This window comes from Lampetra fluviatilis, chromosome 65 (assembly GCF_964198595.1).
Source record: "Lampetra fluviatilis chromosome 65, kcLamFluv1.1, whole genome shotgun sequence".
Taxonomy (NCBI): domain Eukaryota; kingdom Metazoa; phylum Chordata; class Hyperoartia; order Petromyzontiformes; family Petromyzontidae; genus Lampetra; species Lampetra fluviatilis.
The window spans coordinates 2,305,571-2,319,337 of NC_136339.1; the positions used below are offsets into that span (position 1 = coordinate 2,305,571).

General features: G+C 56.6%; 1 protein-coding gene across 2 annotated transcripts in view; it reads right to left on the reverse strand.

Moving 5' to 3' along the window:
• Positions 1 to 3,588: 3,588 nt before the first annotated feature.
• LOC144951996 (amyloid beta precursor like protein 2-like) overlaps positions 3,589 to 13,767 on the reverse strand; it is a 73,371-nt gene continuing 63,192 nt past the window's right edge. For both annotated transcript variants that reach the window (XM_078882380.1, XM_078882379.1), the window contains one exon: positions 3,589 to 9,307. In XM_078882380.1, coding sequence (XP_078738506.1) covers positions 9,206 to 9,307 — 102 coding nt within the window. In that variant the 3' untranslated portion in view covers positions 3,589 to 9,205. The remainder of the gene's footprint in view (positions 9,308 to 13,767) is intronic.

The following is a 13,767-nucleotide window of genomic DNA, read 5'->3' on the forward strand; positions in this document are numbered from 1 at the left end:
CGGTGGGGGGGATGGGGGGGGTGGAGCCGGTTGGGGGGTGGTGGAGATGGAGGAGGGAGGATGAGGTGGAGGAGCCGGTTGGGGTGGTGTTGGAGTGTGGGGAGGATGATGATGATGATGGAGGAGTAGGTAAGACGAGGAGGAGGTGGTGGTGGTGGTAGCGGGGAGCTTCTGTATCTGCAACGTCGACTAGAGACAGCGGCCGTGACTTTGCTGAGCCACGCAGGGGGCGGCGGGGGGGGGACGGGGGGGGGGGCTCGCATTGAGTTTGGGGGTGCGGCTATTGCCCCCCCTTATCCTCCACTCACTCTTGGGCTGAGCCGGGCTGCCTATCAGTGGCCCTCTTCACAAATTCTGAGTCTCGAGTTTCTCCGCTCGTTACTATTGAAGGCCTCCCCCCCACCCCCCACCTCCACCTCATTCCTCCAACCCCTCCGGCACATGGAGAGGAGACCCCAGGGGTCGTGCCCAATCAGGAACCACGGCCTCCGTGTCTCGAGAGCGACGCGCTCAATGGGATAGCTCACTCGTTCATCGACTTGCTTACACACTCGGTCACTCACCCTCTCACTCACACACTCACTCACCCACATACGCACACACTCACTCACTCACCCACACACGCATACACACACTCACTCACCCACTCACTCACCCACACACTCACTCACTCACCCACACACTCATTTACTCACTCGTTCACTTCCTTACTCACTCATTCAGCTCACTCATGCACTAACTTGCTTACTCATTCACTCGCTTGCTCACTCAATCCCTCACTCACTCGCTAGCTCATTCATTCACTTGCTTATTCACTCGTTCACTAACTCGCTCACTCATCCACTCACTTGCTTACTAATTCACTTGTTTGCTTACTCACGCGTTAATTCACTTGCTCACTCATTCGTTTACTCGCTCATTCACTCACCAATTTCCGCACTCACTCACTCATCAAATCAATTCACCTCACTCATCCACTCTATTTACCTCGCTTTCTCATTCACTCACTCGCTCACTTATCCACTCAATTTACCTCGCTCACTCATCCACTCGGTTGACCTCGCTTCGCTTCGCGTCTCGCTCCACTCATCCGGAACCTTCACCTCTACGGCTGCTTCACCGCAGGCGTCTCCTGCCAGGCCTGGCCCAGGTCTGGTCTGGTCCAAGTGAGGTCTGGTCCGGGCCTGGTCCAGGTCTGGTCCAAGTGAGGTCTGGTCCAGGTCTGGTCCAGGGTCTGGTCTGGTCTAAGTGAGGTCTGGTCTAGGTCTGGTCCAGGGTCTGGTCTGGTCCAAGTGAGGTCTGGTACAGGGTCTGGTCTGGTCTAAGTGAGATCTGGTCTAGGTCTGGTCCAGGGTCTGGTCTGGTCCAAGTGAGGTCTGGTCCAGGGTCTGGTTTGGTCCAAGTGAGGTCTGGTCCAGGGTCTGGTCTGGTCCAAGTGAGGTCTGGTCCAGGGTCTGGTCTGGTCTAAGTGAGGTCTGGTTCAGGTCTGGTCTGGTCTAAGTGAGGTCTGGTCCAGGGTCTGGTCTGGTCCAAGTGAGGTCTGGTCCAGGTCTCTTCTGGTCCAAGCCTGGTCTGGTCTGGTCTAGGCCTGGTCCAGGTCTGGTTTGGTCCAGGTCAGGTCTGGTCCAAGTGAGGTCTGGTCCAGGTCTCTTCTGGTCCAAGCCTGGTCTGGTCTAGGTCTGGTCTGGTCTGGTCTAGGCCTGGCCCAGGTCTGATTCTGGCCCAGGTCTGATTCTGGTCCAGGTCTGGTCTGGTCTAGGCCTGGTCCAGGTCTGGTTTGGTCCAGGTCAGGTCTAAGTGAGGTCTGGTCCAGGCCTGGCCCAGGTCGATTCTGGTCCAGATCTGGCCCAGGTCTGGCCCAGTTCTGGTCCACGTCCAAATGTGATTCAAGTTGGAGGGGGGGAGGGGGGTGGTGCAGCTCCACGGCCCGGGCAGCACCACCCGGCTCAGCTGTGATGTGACCCCATTACGCCGCTCAACTCGTGCACCTATTTATTGTAATAATTCCGTTAAATGTCCTCTTATTCACGTCTTCGACTGCCTTTTATCGTTATTAATAAATTTAAAACAAATAAAGCAGCGGCTCTCTCCGTGTTTTTGTTTTTCGTGTTCCCGACACGAGGTAACGGCGGGCTAGGGCATCACGGTGGCCAAGAGATGTTAACTACCTCCCCTGGTATACAGGAGGTCGGGAGTTCGATCGCAACCCAGACACCGTTATATTTGAAGTTTGCGTGTCTCTCTCATCATCATCATCACGGTGGCCAGGAGATGTTAACTACCTCACCTGGTATACAGGAGGTCGTGGGTTCGATCCCGACCCATGACGCCTGCTCTACATTTGGAGTTTGTGTGTCTCTCGCTCTCATCACAACAGTGGCTAGGAGATGTTAACTACGTCGCCTGGTGTACAGAAGGTCGGGAGTTTGATCGTGACCCAGACGCCGGTATATTTGGAGTTTGCGTGTCTCTCTTTCTCATCATCACAACGGTGGCTAGATGTTAACTGCCTCCCCTGGTATACAGGAGGTCGTGAGTTCGATCCCGACCCTGACAATGCCTGCTGTACATTTGGAGTTTCCGTGTCTCTCTCTCCCCGTGGTCGCGTGTATTTTTCTCAAGGTCCTCCAGTTTTTCCCTCCCACATGTAGAATCAACATCACGCGTTTAGAGTAATTGGCCGCTACACATTTCCACTTTATGATGAGCCACTTCGTCGGGCTATCATTTGTGATGGACACTTCTGAAAAAGAGCTCCACAGCTCAGTATTGGACCTTACCTGCTAAAAATAAACAATCGTTGTTTTTGTTTCTATGGGGATGGCTCTGTGTTTGTGGTTTAAGCAGCAGCCAACAAAGTGGAAGAGATTTTGCACTTCCACGAGAGAGAGGGGGGGGGGGCTCCGAGGCCAGAGAGGGTGAGCGGACACCGCCGAGTTCCCGAGGTCCCAACCCGAGTCCCCAGGAACCCAAGCAGAGTTCCCGGGGTACCAACCCGAGCTACGTGAGTCTATGGGTCTCTTTGTGAGTCTATGGTTCTCTATGGGTCTATGGGTCTCTTTGTGAGTCTATGGTTCTCTATATGAGTCTATGGGTCTCTGCATGAGTCTATGGGTCTCTTCGTGAGTTTACGGGTCTCTACACGAGTCTATGGGTGTCTACGTGAGTCTATGGGTGTCTACGTGAGTCTATGGATCTCTATACGAGTCTATGGGTCTCTTCGTGAGTCTATGGGTCTCTATATGAGTCTATGGGTCTCTGCATGAGTCTACGGGTGTCTACGTGAGTCTATGGTTCTCTATACGAGTCGATTTTTCTCTATGTGAGTCTACGGATCTCTTTACGAGTCTACGGGTTTCTACGGGAGTCCACGTGACCCTGGTGTAATCGCCGAAGCTGTGCGGCTTGGAGCCTCGATTCGAACCCAGGATCCCAGGATCAGCGGTGTCAGCTCAGCGTCTCTGTGACCTCCGATCTGCCCGGCCACCTCAAAAGTGCCGCCCCTCCCCCAGCAGCCCCCCCCCCCCACCACCACCACCCCCCCCCCACCACCACCACCACTAATGTAACCACCGCGCCAGGCATGAGCCCAATCCAAACAGTGTATTTTCAAATCGGACTGCAACCCATCATCACCTCCGCACGAATATAACCTCACCGTCAAAAAATCAACAACGGTGGCAAGAGCCAGCCACCTCCACTGCGCCGATTCGCACTAATAGTAACCCCCCCTCCCCGCTGCTGGGGAGACAGAAAATAAAACAGACACATTTTACCGTCATACCTTTAAAGTATACGAGATTTTTTTAAAAAGGGGAAAAAAAGCCACGCTAAAACGAGGGGGGGGGGACAAAAATGAAAAAGGACAGAAATCGAAAGGAATCTAAACAGGCTGCAGCGGATACAGTATATCAACCTAGTGCCTCTACTCGAAGGTGCCCTTACGCCGACTACTTAAAGTGATTGCTTTGCTAACTTTGCATATAATTGGGGGGGGGGGGGGGAAGGGAAGCTCTCGATTCGTGAGACACGTGGGGAGTTAAAGTTCGCGTCAGGATGACGGCGATCGCTGGTGGCAGCGGCGTCGGTGAGCTTGTTGCTGTCAAAGCCGACGTCTCGATGATGAACCGGCGGTGTCCAGGACACGAGGTCTCCGAGCCGCGAGCAATCCCCTCTCGCCCTCATTCCAAAGGGTCACAGCAAACGGTGAACGGTGGTATTCGTCCGGAATGTTCTCGTGGCGTGGTGACCGGGATTTGCGGTTCGACCTTTCGACCTCTCCAGAGCACGGCGGCCCCGGGGTGGAGGGTAAAGACATCGGATGTCGTTGCCATAATAAAGGGCCGCATGCCCGAAACGTCAGATATTCGTGACGGAGGTTTTGGGTTTTATTTCGTTGGGTGAGATCGCGTTATTATAAATGTTGCGTTTGTTTAAACCCTGCCAACTGCCACCCGACCATGGCCGATTGAGGAGGATGGTTCGTCACGTCGATGAAACGTGGCCAATTCGTTACTCGTTGAGCACTCACCCTGGCTGTGTGTGTCGGGAGAGTGAAACCCGTGACATTTTATCGACGCATTCATAGTTACGCCAAATATTGCCTCCATGTTAAACTGGCGGCAGCGGGCGGGGCAGCTATTGATGGGGTTAGACCCCCCCCCTCGTGTTTCTAAAATCCCGATCATAAAATTCAACGCAACTTTCAGCCCCTTTGTTCGACGAAAGAATAAGAACCCACACGCAGACACAGAGACGAACGCAGACATACACAGACACACGCAGACACAGAGACATACATAGAGACATACATAGACACACAGACACACGCAGACACAGAGACGCACGCGCAGACTCACGCGCAGACATACATAGACACAGACACACAGAGACACACGCAGACACACAAAGACACACACAGACACGCATGCAGACTCACGCGCAGACACACACAGACACGCACGCAGACTCACGCGCAGACACACAGACATACATAGACACACAGACACACGGAGACACACGGAGACACGCAAATTGAGGAATTTCGATCGTCGCCCACTCAAGCCGGTGAAAGGAGAAAGTCGAAGATGGATAACCGAGTGTTGTCATTGGAAGTTGAACCACGGGATCCGAGACTGGGGTGTGTGGGGGGGCACCTGGGGAAGGAGGGGGGGGGGTCAGACAAACCCCCCCCCCCCTTCCCCGGCCGTGTAGCCTGACCAGACTGTTGGGGCAAGTGCTGCTTAGCGAGTAGCGGTGAAGAGGCCGGCACGGACGGTGGCCCACGAGGCGGTTGGTGGCCAGCACCATGCCCACCCACACCGCCAATGTCTACCCCGGTGGCGATGTTGTTTTATTGTTACACATCGCACCAGGCACCGACTTGAGGCCGAGTCGACCTAGGGGAGGGCCCGGGACCGGTCCAGATAAGTCACCGATGTTGGCCGAGAGGGCGGCAAACGGACCCTGGCCGTCGGGGTCGTAGGGCAGCGGCCGCTAATCGCTGCACCACCGCTCACCGGCAGACGCCATTGTCACCGTCACGAATACCACCACCACCACCACCAATACCGCTACCACCACCGCCCTCCATATTTGTTCATTCGTGAAGCCACAAGGCCTGCCCCGTGGCACATCTCAGGCAGAGTGAGAGCGCGAACCACCAACACCACGACGACGACACCGACTCATCGCTACGCCTGCGGAAGGTTATCGCAGGTTGTGCTGCCACCAGCGCCGCCGCCACGATCACCGCCACCGCCACCACCATCACCACTGGCAACCAGCACCACCACCGCCACCACTACCGCCACCGCCACCACCATCACCACCAGCAACGCCACCGCCATCACTACCGCCATCACCGCCGCCGCCAACACCATCACCACCACCGCCACCGCCACCACCCGCAGTTCTTCCCAGGCTGTGCCGCTCGTCGCGATGTCCGACGTTCCGCTCCCCACACGTGGGGCAGTGGGGGGGGGTGGGTAGGGGGATGTCGGAGAGCAACTTGCCGCCCTTCCGCCGAAAGTCGCGGCGACGACGTCCGTGCCGACGTCCGACCCGACGGTTAACTACGTTAACCACATTAACCACGTTAACCACGTTAACCAAGTTAACCACGCTTGAAGCGCTGCGCTTCGCCGGCTCGGCAGCCCGTGAGCCTCGCACGACAGCCAGCGGCAACCCCCCCACACCCCCGCGGCTCCCACACGCTCGTCCGCTGGCTCAACAAGGGGGGCCCCCCCCCCCGTGCCGTAGCGGCCGGAGACAGCCCCCCCCCGCGCTAGGGAGGGGCGGGGCTGGGGGGTTGAGGAGGAGGGGGGGGAGAGTTGCCATCACCAATCAGACAGGGGGCCAACGCGGTGGCTGGGAGATGTTAACTCCGACGCCCGGTACGCGGGAGGCCGTGGGACCGACACCCCGAGCCTCGGCTCCGGGAAGGCGACGCACCGCGACTGGCACGGCGAGGGGGGGGGGCAAGGGGGGGACGGGGGGGACGGGGGGAGGGGGGGGAAGGCGTCCGTCCGTATCGATCAAAACCGCGAGCAAGGCACAAATCTTAACGTCCATAAAATTCATTTTGTCTTTAGAAACTGCTCTTTGTGTGGGCGCGTGTCCGCGTGCGTCTTCAGTTTGTTGCCCTTCCCTCGCCACCCCCACCCCCTCTCCCACGTACGGTGCGAAAGAAGTTGGACGCACGTACAACAGTGGGAGGGTGGTGCAGGTAGGCGGGGGAAGAGGAGTGCGAGGTGCGAAGATTGAAGAGGTTTCGTGTGATGTAGGCACAAAGGAAGAGCCCCGTCGATGAACGGGTAAGAAATGCCAATGTTGTCGGAAGGGAGGCACGAAAACTGACCACCACGCGAAGGCTGCGTCACACCTGAGCGTGTGAGCGTGTGTGTGTGTGAGCGTGTGTACGTGTCTGCGTGTGTGTGTACGTGTGTACGTGTCTGCGTGTGTGTACGTGTTGCGTGTGTGTGTGCGTGTCTGCGTGTGTGTGCGTGTCTGCGTGTGTGTGCGTGTCTGCGTGTGTGTGCGTGTCTGCGTGTGTGTGCGTGTGCGTGTGTGCGACAGGGATGTCCTCTGGCTCCCACATTATTTAACATCTATTTCGACTGCGTAGTTCGTGAAGCCTTCAATAGCTGTACCGGGGGAATTACCATTTGGTACAGATATAATGGGAGGCTGATCGACGCCCGGGTGCGATCAAGGGATGGCTCCCTATTGGTCAACCACGTTATGTATGCCGATGATTTGGTAATAGCTGCTCATTCAGAAGAGGAGTTGGAGACGCTGCTGCTGAGGCTGGAGTGTGCCACTAAGAGGTGGGGCCTTACCATCAGCCCCACCAAAACTAAGCACCTGCCTGGGTATTTTGTACCATCGGGCACTCCGCCCCCACAACTCCCAATCGGTGATGGGGCAGTTGTGGAGAGAGTAGAGAGTTTCCCATACCTGGGCAGTGTGCTCATGACCAGCTCCAGTTTATCAGCAGAGGTCTCACTCCGAATCAGTCGAGCGGCAATATCTTTTCATCGGTTGCGTAACGCTGTGTGGAAGCTACCTGGTCTGTCGCTCCGCACGAAGCTTCAGGTCTTCTCGGCCACGGTCATTCCCTCCCTTCTCTACGCTTGCGAAACGTGGACCCCCCTAGTGGAGCATCTTCGCCGGTTGGAAACATTTAGGCTGGCCTGCCTACGATCCATCCTGGGTTTGACCAGGCTGGATTGTGTGAGGAGCTCACAAGTCCTTGAAAGATCTGGGCAAAGTCCCATCAGTGAGCTCCTCCGGCAGGCAAGGCTGCGTTGGCTGGGTCATGTAGCCCGCATGCCCAGCCACCGCATGCCTAAACAGCTTTTGTTCGGCCGGATCGAGGGGGCTAAACGGGCGCGGCACGGGCTAGAGAAGAGATGGAGTGATGTGGTACAGGAGGACGTGGAGCTGAGTGGACTTGCCGATGACTGGTACCAGCGGTGTCAAGATCGGCCTCAGTGGAGGAGGCTCGTGAAGGACGCTACTGGGCAGTTGGAGGCAGTCGCCCTCCAACAACAACGGAGGGCGGAGGAGCGACGCTCACAACAACGAGCGGAGCGCCGGGTGGCTAAAGCACAGCAAGTTGGCACAGTAGGGGGCACAGGTGGTGCATCAGCCAGTCATCTCGGTCATCTCGGTCAGTCGACCCGTGGCACCTGGGTCTGCCCCGTGACCTCCTGCCAGCGGGCGTTCGACACTTCACGTGGCCTCAAGGTGCACATGGCCTGGCACAAGCGTCGTGGTGACGTCACCGCCACTTAGTGGCGAATGGCGGTTGTTGTTGTTGTTGTGTGTGCGTGTCTGCGTGTGTGTGCGTGTCTGCGTGTGTGTACGTGTCTGCGTGTACGTGTGTGTAAGTGTCTGCGTGTGTGTTCGTGTCTGCGTGTGTGTCTGCGTGTGTACGTGTGTGTACGTGTCTGTGTGTACGTGTGTGTGTGTGTACGTGTGTGTGTGTGTACGTGTCTGCGTGTGTGTGTACGTGTCTGCGTGTGTGTACGTGTGTGTACGTGTCTGTGTGTGTGTGTACGTGTGTGTGTGTACGTGTGTGTGTGTACGTGTCTGCGTGTGTGTGTACGTGTCTGCGTGTGTGTACGTGTGTGTACGTGTCTGCGTGTGTGTTCGTGTCGCAGTACGATGGGCCTTGCATCGCGACGTCACTCCGCTGCAGTTAAGACGCTGCGCCCCTGTGCTGCATGGCGCGCTGTGCCTCCCCGTACCATAGCAGGGCTGAGCGGCGCTGTGTGGTGCGTGCCGTGTGGTGCTGTGTGGTGCCGTGTGGTGCCGTGTCATGCTGTGTGGTGCCGTGTGGTGCCGTGTGATGCCGTGTGGTGCCGTGTCGTGCCGTGTGGTGCCGTGTGGTGCCGTGTCGTGCCGTGTGGTGTGCTGTGTGGTGTGCTGTGTGGTGTGCTGTGTGGTGCTATGTGGTGTGCTGTATGGTGCCATGTCATGCTGTGTTGTGCTGTGTGGTGCTGTGTGGTGCAGTGTCGTGCTGTGTGGTGCTGTGTGGTGCTGTGTCGTGCTGTGTGGTGCTGTGTGGTGCTGTGTCGTGCTGTGTGGTGCGTGCCGTGTCATGCTGTGTCATGCTGTGTCGTGCTGTGTCATGCTGTGTGGTGCCGTGTCGTGCTGTATGGTGTGGTGCGTCACGCTGCGTGGTGCTGTGGTGTGCTCCTCAGTGCTGCAGGGCCTCGTAGAGTTTGTAGGTGGGGTTCTCGTAGCCATTCTGCTGCATCTTGGTCAGGTGGCGCTCCTCGTGGGAGAGCTCCTCGTCCACCTGGTGACACACACGGTGACACACACGGTGACACACAAGGTGACACACACGGTGACACACACGGTGACACACACACACGGTGACACACACACACGGTGACACACACGGTGACACACACACAGTGACACACACGGTGACACACAGTGACACACACGGTGACACACACGGTGACACACACACGGTGACACACACACGGTGACACACACACGGTGACACACACAGTGACACACACACAGTGACACACACGGTGACACACACGGTGACACACACACACAGTGACACACACACAGTGACACACACACAGTGACACACACAGTGACACACACAGTGACACACACGGTGACACACACGGTGACACACACGGTGACACACACAGTGACACACACACACAGTGACACACACAGTGACACACACGGTGACACACACAGTGACACACACACACGGTGACACACACAGTGACACACACACAGTGACACACACAACAACAACAACAACCGCCATTCGCCACTAAGTGGCGGTGACGTCACCACGACGCTTGTGCCAGGCCATGTGCACCCTGAGGCCACGTGAAGTGTCGAACGCCCGCTGGCAGGAGGTCACGGGGCAGACCCAGGTGCCACGGGTCGACTGACTGAGATGACCGAGATGACTGGCTGATGCACCACCTGTGCCCCCTACTGTGCCAACTTGCTGTGCTTTAGCCACCCGGCGCTCCGCTCGTTGTTGTGAGCGTCGCTCCTCCGCCCTCCGTTGTTGTTGGAGGGCGACTGCCTCCAACTGCCCAGTAGCGTCCTTCACGAGCCTCCTCCACAGAGGCCGATCTTGACACCGCTGGTACCAGTCATCGGCAAGTCCACTCAGCTCCACGTCCTCCTGTACCACATCACTCCATCTCTTCTCTAGCCCGTGCCGCGCCCGTTTAGCCCCCTCGATCCGGCCGAACAAAAGCTGTTTAGGCATGCGGTGGCTGGGCATGCGGGCTACATGACCCAGCCAACGCAGCCTTGCCTGCCGGAGGAGCTCACTGATGGGACTTTGCCCAGATCTTTCAAGGACTTGTGAGCTCCTCACACAATCCAGCCTGGTTAAACCCAGGATGGATCGTAGGCAGGCCAGCCTAAATGTTTCCAACCGGCGAAGATGCTCCACTAGGGGGGTCCACGTTTCGCAAGCGTAGAGAAGGGAGGGAATGACCGTGGCCGAGAAGACCTGAAGCTTCGTGCGGAGCGACAGACCAGGTAGCTTCCACACAGCGTTACGCAACCGATGAAAAGATATTGCCGCTCGACTGATTCGGAGTGAGACCTCTGCTGATAAACTGGAGCCGGTCATAAGCACACTGCCCAGGTATGGGAAACTCTCCACTCTCTCCACAACTGCCCTATCACCGATTGGGAGTTGTGGGGGTGGAGTGCCCGATGGTACAAAATACCCAGGCATATGCTTAGTTTTGGTGGGGCTGATGGTAAGGCCCCACCTCTTAGTGGCACGCTCCAGTCTCGGCAGCAGCGTCTCCAACTCCTCTTCTGAATGAGCAGCTATTACCAAATCATCGGCATACATAACGTGGTTGACCAATAGGGAGCCATCCCTTGATCGCACCCGGGCGTCGATCAGCCTCCCATTATATCTGTACCAAATGGTAATTCCCCCGGTACAGCTATTGAAGGCTTCACGAACTACGCAGTCGAAATAGATGTTAAATAATGTGGGAGCCAGAGGACATCCCTGTCGCACCCCAAGGTGTAAAGGGAAAGGCTCCGACTCCCGGCCACGTAGTTTTACCCGGGCCCGCTCACCATCATGAAGGTCCTTAATGATCGTGAGCAGAGGGTCAGGGACTCCGAAAGCACGAAGAACAACCCAGAGCCCAGTCCTACTGATGGTATCATAGGCCTTGACCAGGTCAATAAAGCAGAGATGTAGGTCTTTTTGGAATTCCCTACACCTCTGCTGTAGCAGACGGACAGAAAATATGGCATCTGTGCAGGACCGTCCTTTCCTGAAACCACATTGGGGCTCCGCAAGCCTCTCCTCAGCGTGCCTAGCAAGGCGATGTTGAATAATCCTTGCCAGGACCTTACCCGGCACACTGAGGAGTGAGATGCCCCTGTAGTTGTTACAGTCGGTACGGTCCCCCTTCTTAAAGAGGGGGACCACCAGGGCATCCTTCCAGTCCTGCGGAACCCGTCCAGTGGTCCAGACTGTTGTTATGATGTCATATAGGGCAGTCTGTGCACAAACGCCACCCTCCCTCAGCATTTCGCTTGGGAGATCATCTCTGCCCGGTGCCTTCCCTGGTCTCAGACTCCAGATCGCCCTCAGTACTTCCTCAACAGATGGCACCTCAGCCAGCCACTCACAGGGGGTGACCTCTTCCAATATTTGAGGCACCGCAGCCTCAGCAGGGTTATCCCCACTTTGTGCCATGATGTTTTCCTGGCTGAGAGATTTTCCCTCCCCCAGGACCTCACAGAAATGCTCAGCAAATCTGCAAACCTGTTCCTGGGGGTCGGAGATTGGATCACCGTTTTTTCCTCTAATGATGGTAATAGGTGTGGCGCTACAGGTTACTTTTTTGATGGAGTTAAATAGTGATTTGTGATCGCGGGCTACTGAGGCAGACTCCATCTCCTCAGCTACCCGCGACCACCACCCATCCTTGCAGCGCCTCACGGCTCTCCGAACCTCCGAGCGAAGACTGCGGTAAACCTCCTCATTCTCTGACGTGGGATGCTGTAGGCGATGAGAGTGGGCCTGTCGCTTTTTCTCAATTAACCTGAACACCTCCTCCGTCAGCCAGGGTTCCCGGGGAGGTCTGGACCGCGTACCCAAAGCAGCCATTGCAGCTGCATGAGTCACAGTCTTAAACCTCGCCCATTTACCCTCGACATCAGGTGGAGTGGGGGACGATGCCAACCCCAGCTGCAAGCGATGATGAAATTCTCGCTTGCAACTTTCATCAGCTAACTTAGACCAGGCCACTTTTGGTTGGAATGGGATCCTGGGTGTACACCCACCACCGGAGTGGAAGAATGGCAGGCGCATCTTACAGATGACTAGTCGATGGTCAGAGGTCAGATCAGCTCCACGGTAGGTCCTGGTGTCAAGGACATGGGCTCGCATCTGCTGGTCCGTCACTATGTAGTCCAGCAGATGTTCTTGCTTGGACCCGGCATGTATCCATGATGTTGTGTGGATGCGCCGATGCCGGAAGAGCATGTTGGTAATTACAAGCCCATGGGCTGCACAAAAATCTAGCAGCCTCCTACCGTTATTATTGAGCTGATCTGGCCCATGCCTTCCAATCACTCCAGACCAGGTGCCAGCATCATGACCAACTCGGGCATTGAAGTCACCCAACAAGATGACTCTGTCCCGAGTGGCCACTTTAGCCAGCACCTGTGACAGGAGGTCATAGAAAGCGTCTGACTCATCGGCTTTGCCTGCATCCCTCCACGGATGTTCGTCTTCGGTGGGGGCATAAGTAACCACGACCACCACTCCTCGCCTCTGGTTGATGGGAAGGCGAGCCCAAAGTATCCTGGGGCTTACAGCTTCCCACACCTCACCGCCACGCTCCCACGCCCCCTTCATTCTTTTGTTCAGAAGAAGAGCCACACCCTGTTGTTTGGCAGTCTCCTGCCCCGAGTAGAGGACTGTCCACCCCTCATGGTGGCAGGAGCCAGAACCGGTCCACCGGACCTCCTGAATGCCACAGAGATCCAGGCGGTACCTGTCCAGCTCCCGACAGAGGAGTGGCAGCCTCTCCTCCGCAGTGAGCGTTCGAACATTCCACGTGGCCATCCGCAATGGTTTTTCGTTGTTTCTGGAGGAGCCCCGAGGGTTAAAATTCAATCTCCTGGCTCCGCCAAATGGGGTTTGGCCAGGAGACGTCATAAAAGCCTGACCCCCCGGGGCCTCCGGCACAAGCTTATTAATTACAGGTTTATGTTTAATTCGTAGTTTAGTGGTGGTTAATTGAAGGTGGAGGGGTTACCAGCCCCTCGCACCCGTCCAGAGCCCCCGTTTAGCCACTGTGGTGGTCACAGACGCCATGAGGGGAGAGGCCAATGGGCATTGGCCCTCCCCCCACAGCACTGCCCACGACAGTGTTGCCCGTCCGGCACCGCGAGGAGGTAGGAGGTTGTTTTGCCTGACACACACACACACAGTGACACACACAGTGACAGTGACACACAGAGACACACACGGTGACACACACACAGTGACACACACACAGTGACACACACGGTGACACACACACGGTGACACCCAGTGACACACAGTGACACACACAGACAATGACACACACGGTGACACACACCCAAGGTGCCACACACGTGGAACTCCTTGTACGGTGGCTACACGGTGGCCAGGAGATGTTAACTACCTCGCCTGGTGTACAGGAGGTCGTGGGTTCTCTCATCATCATCATCATCACGGTGGCTAGGAGATGT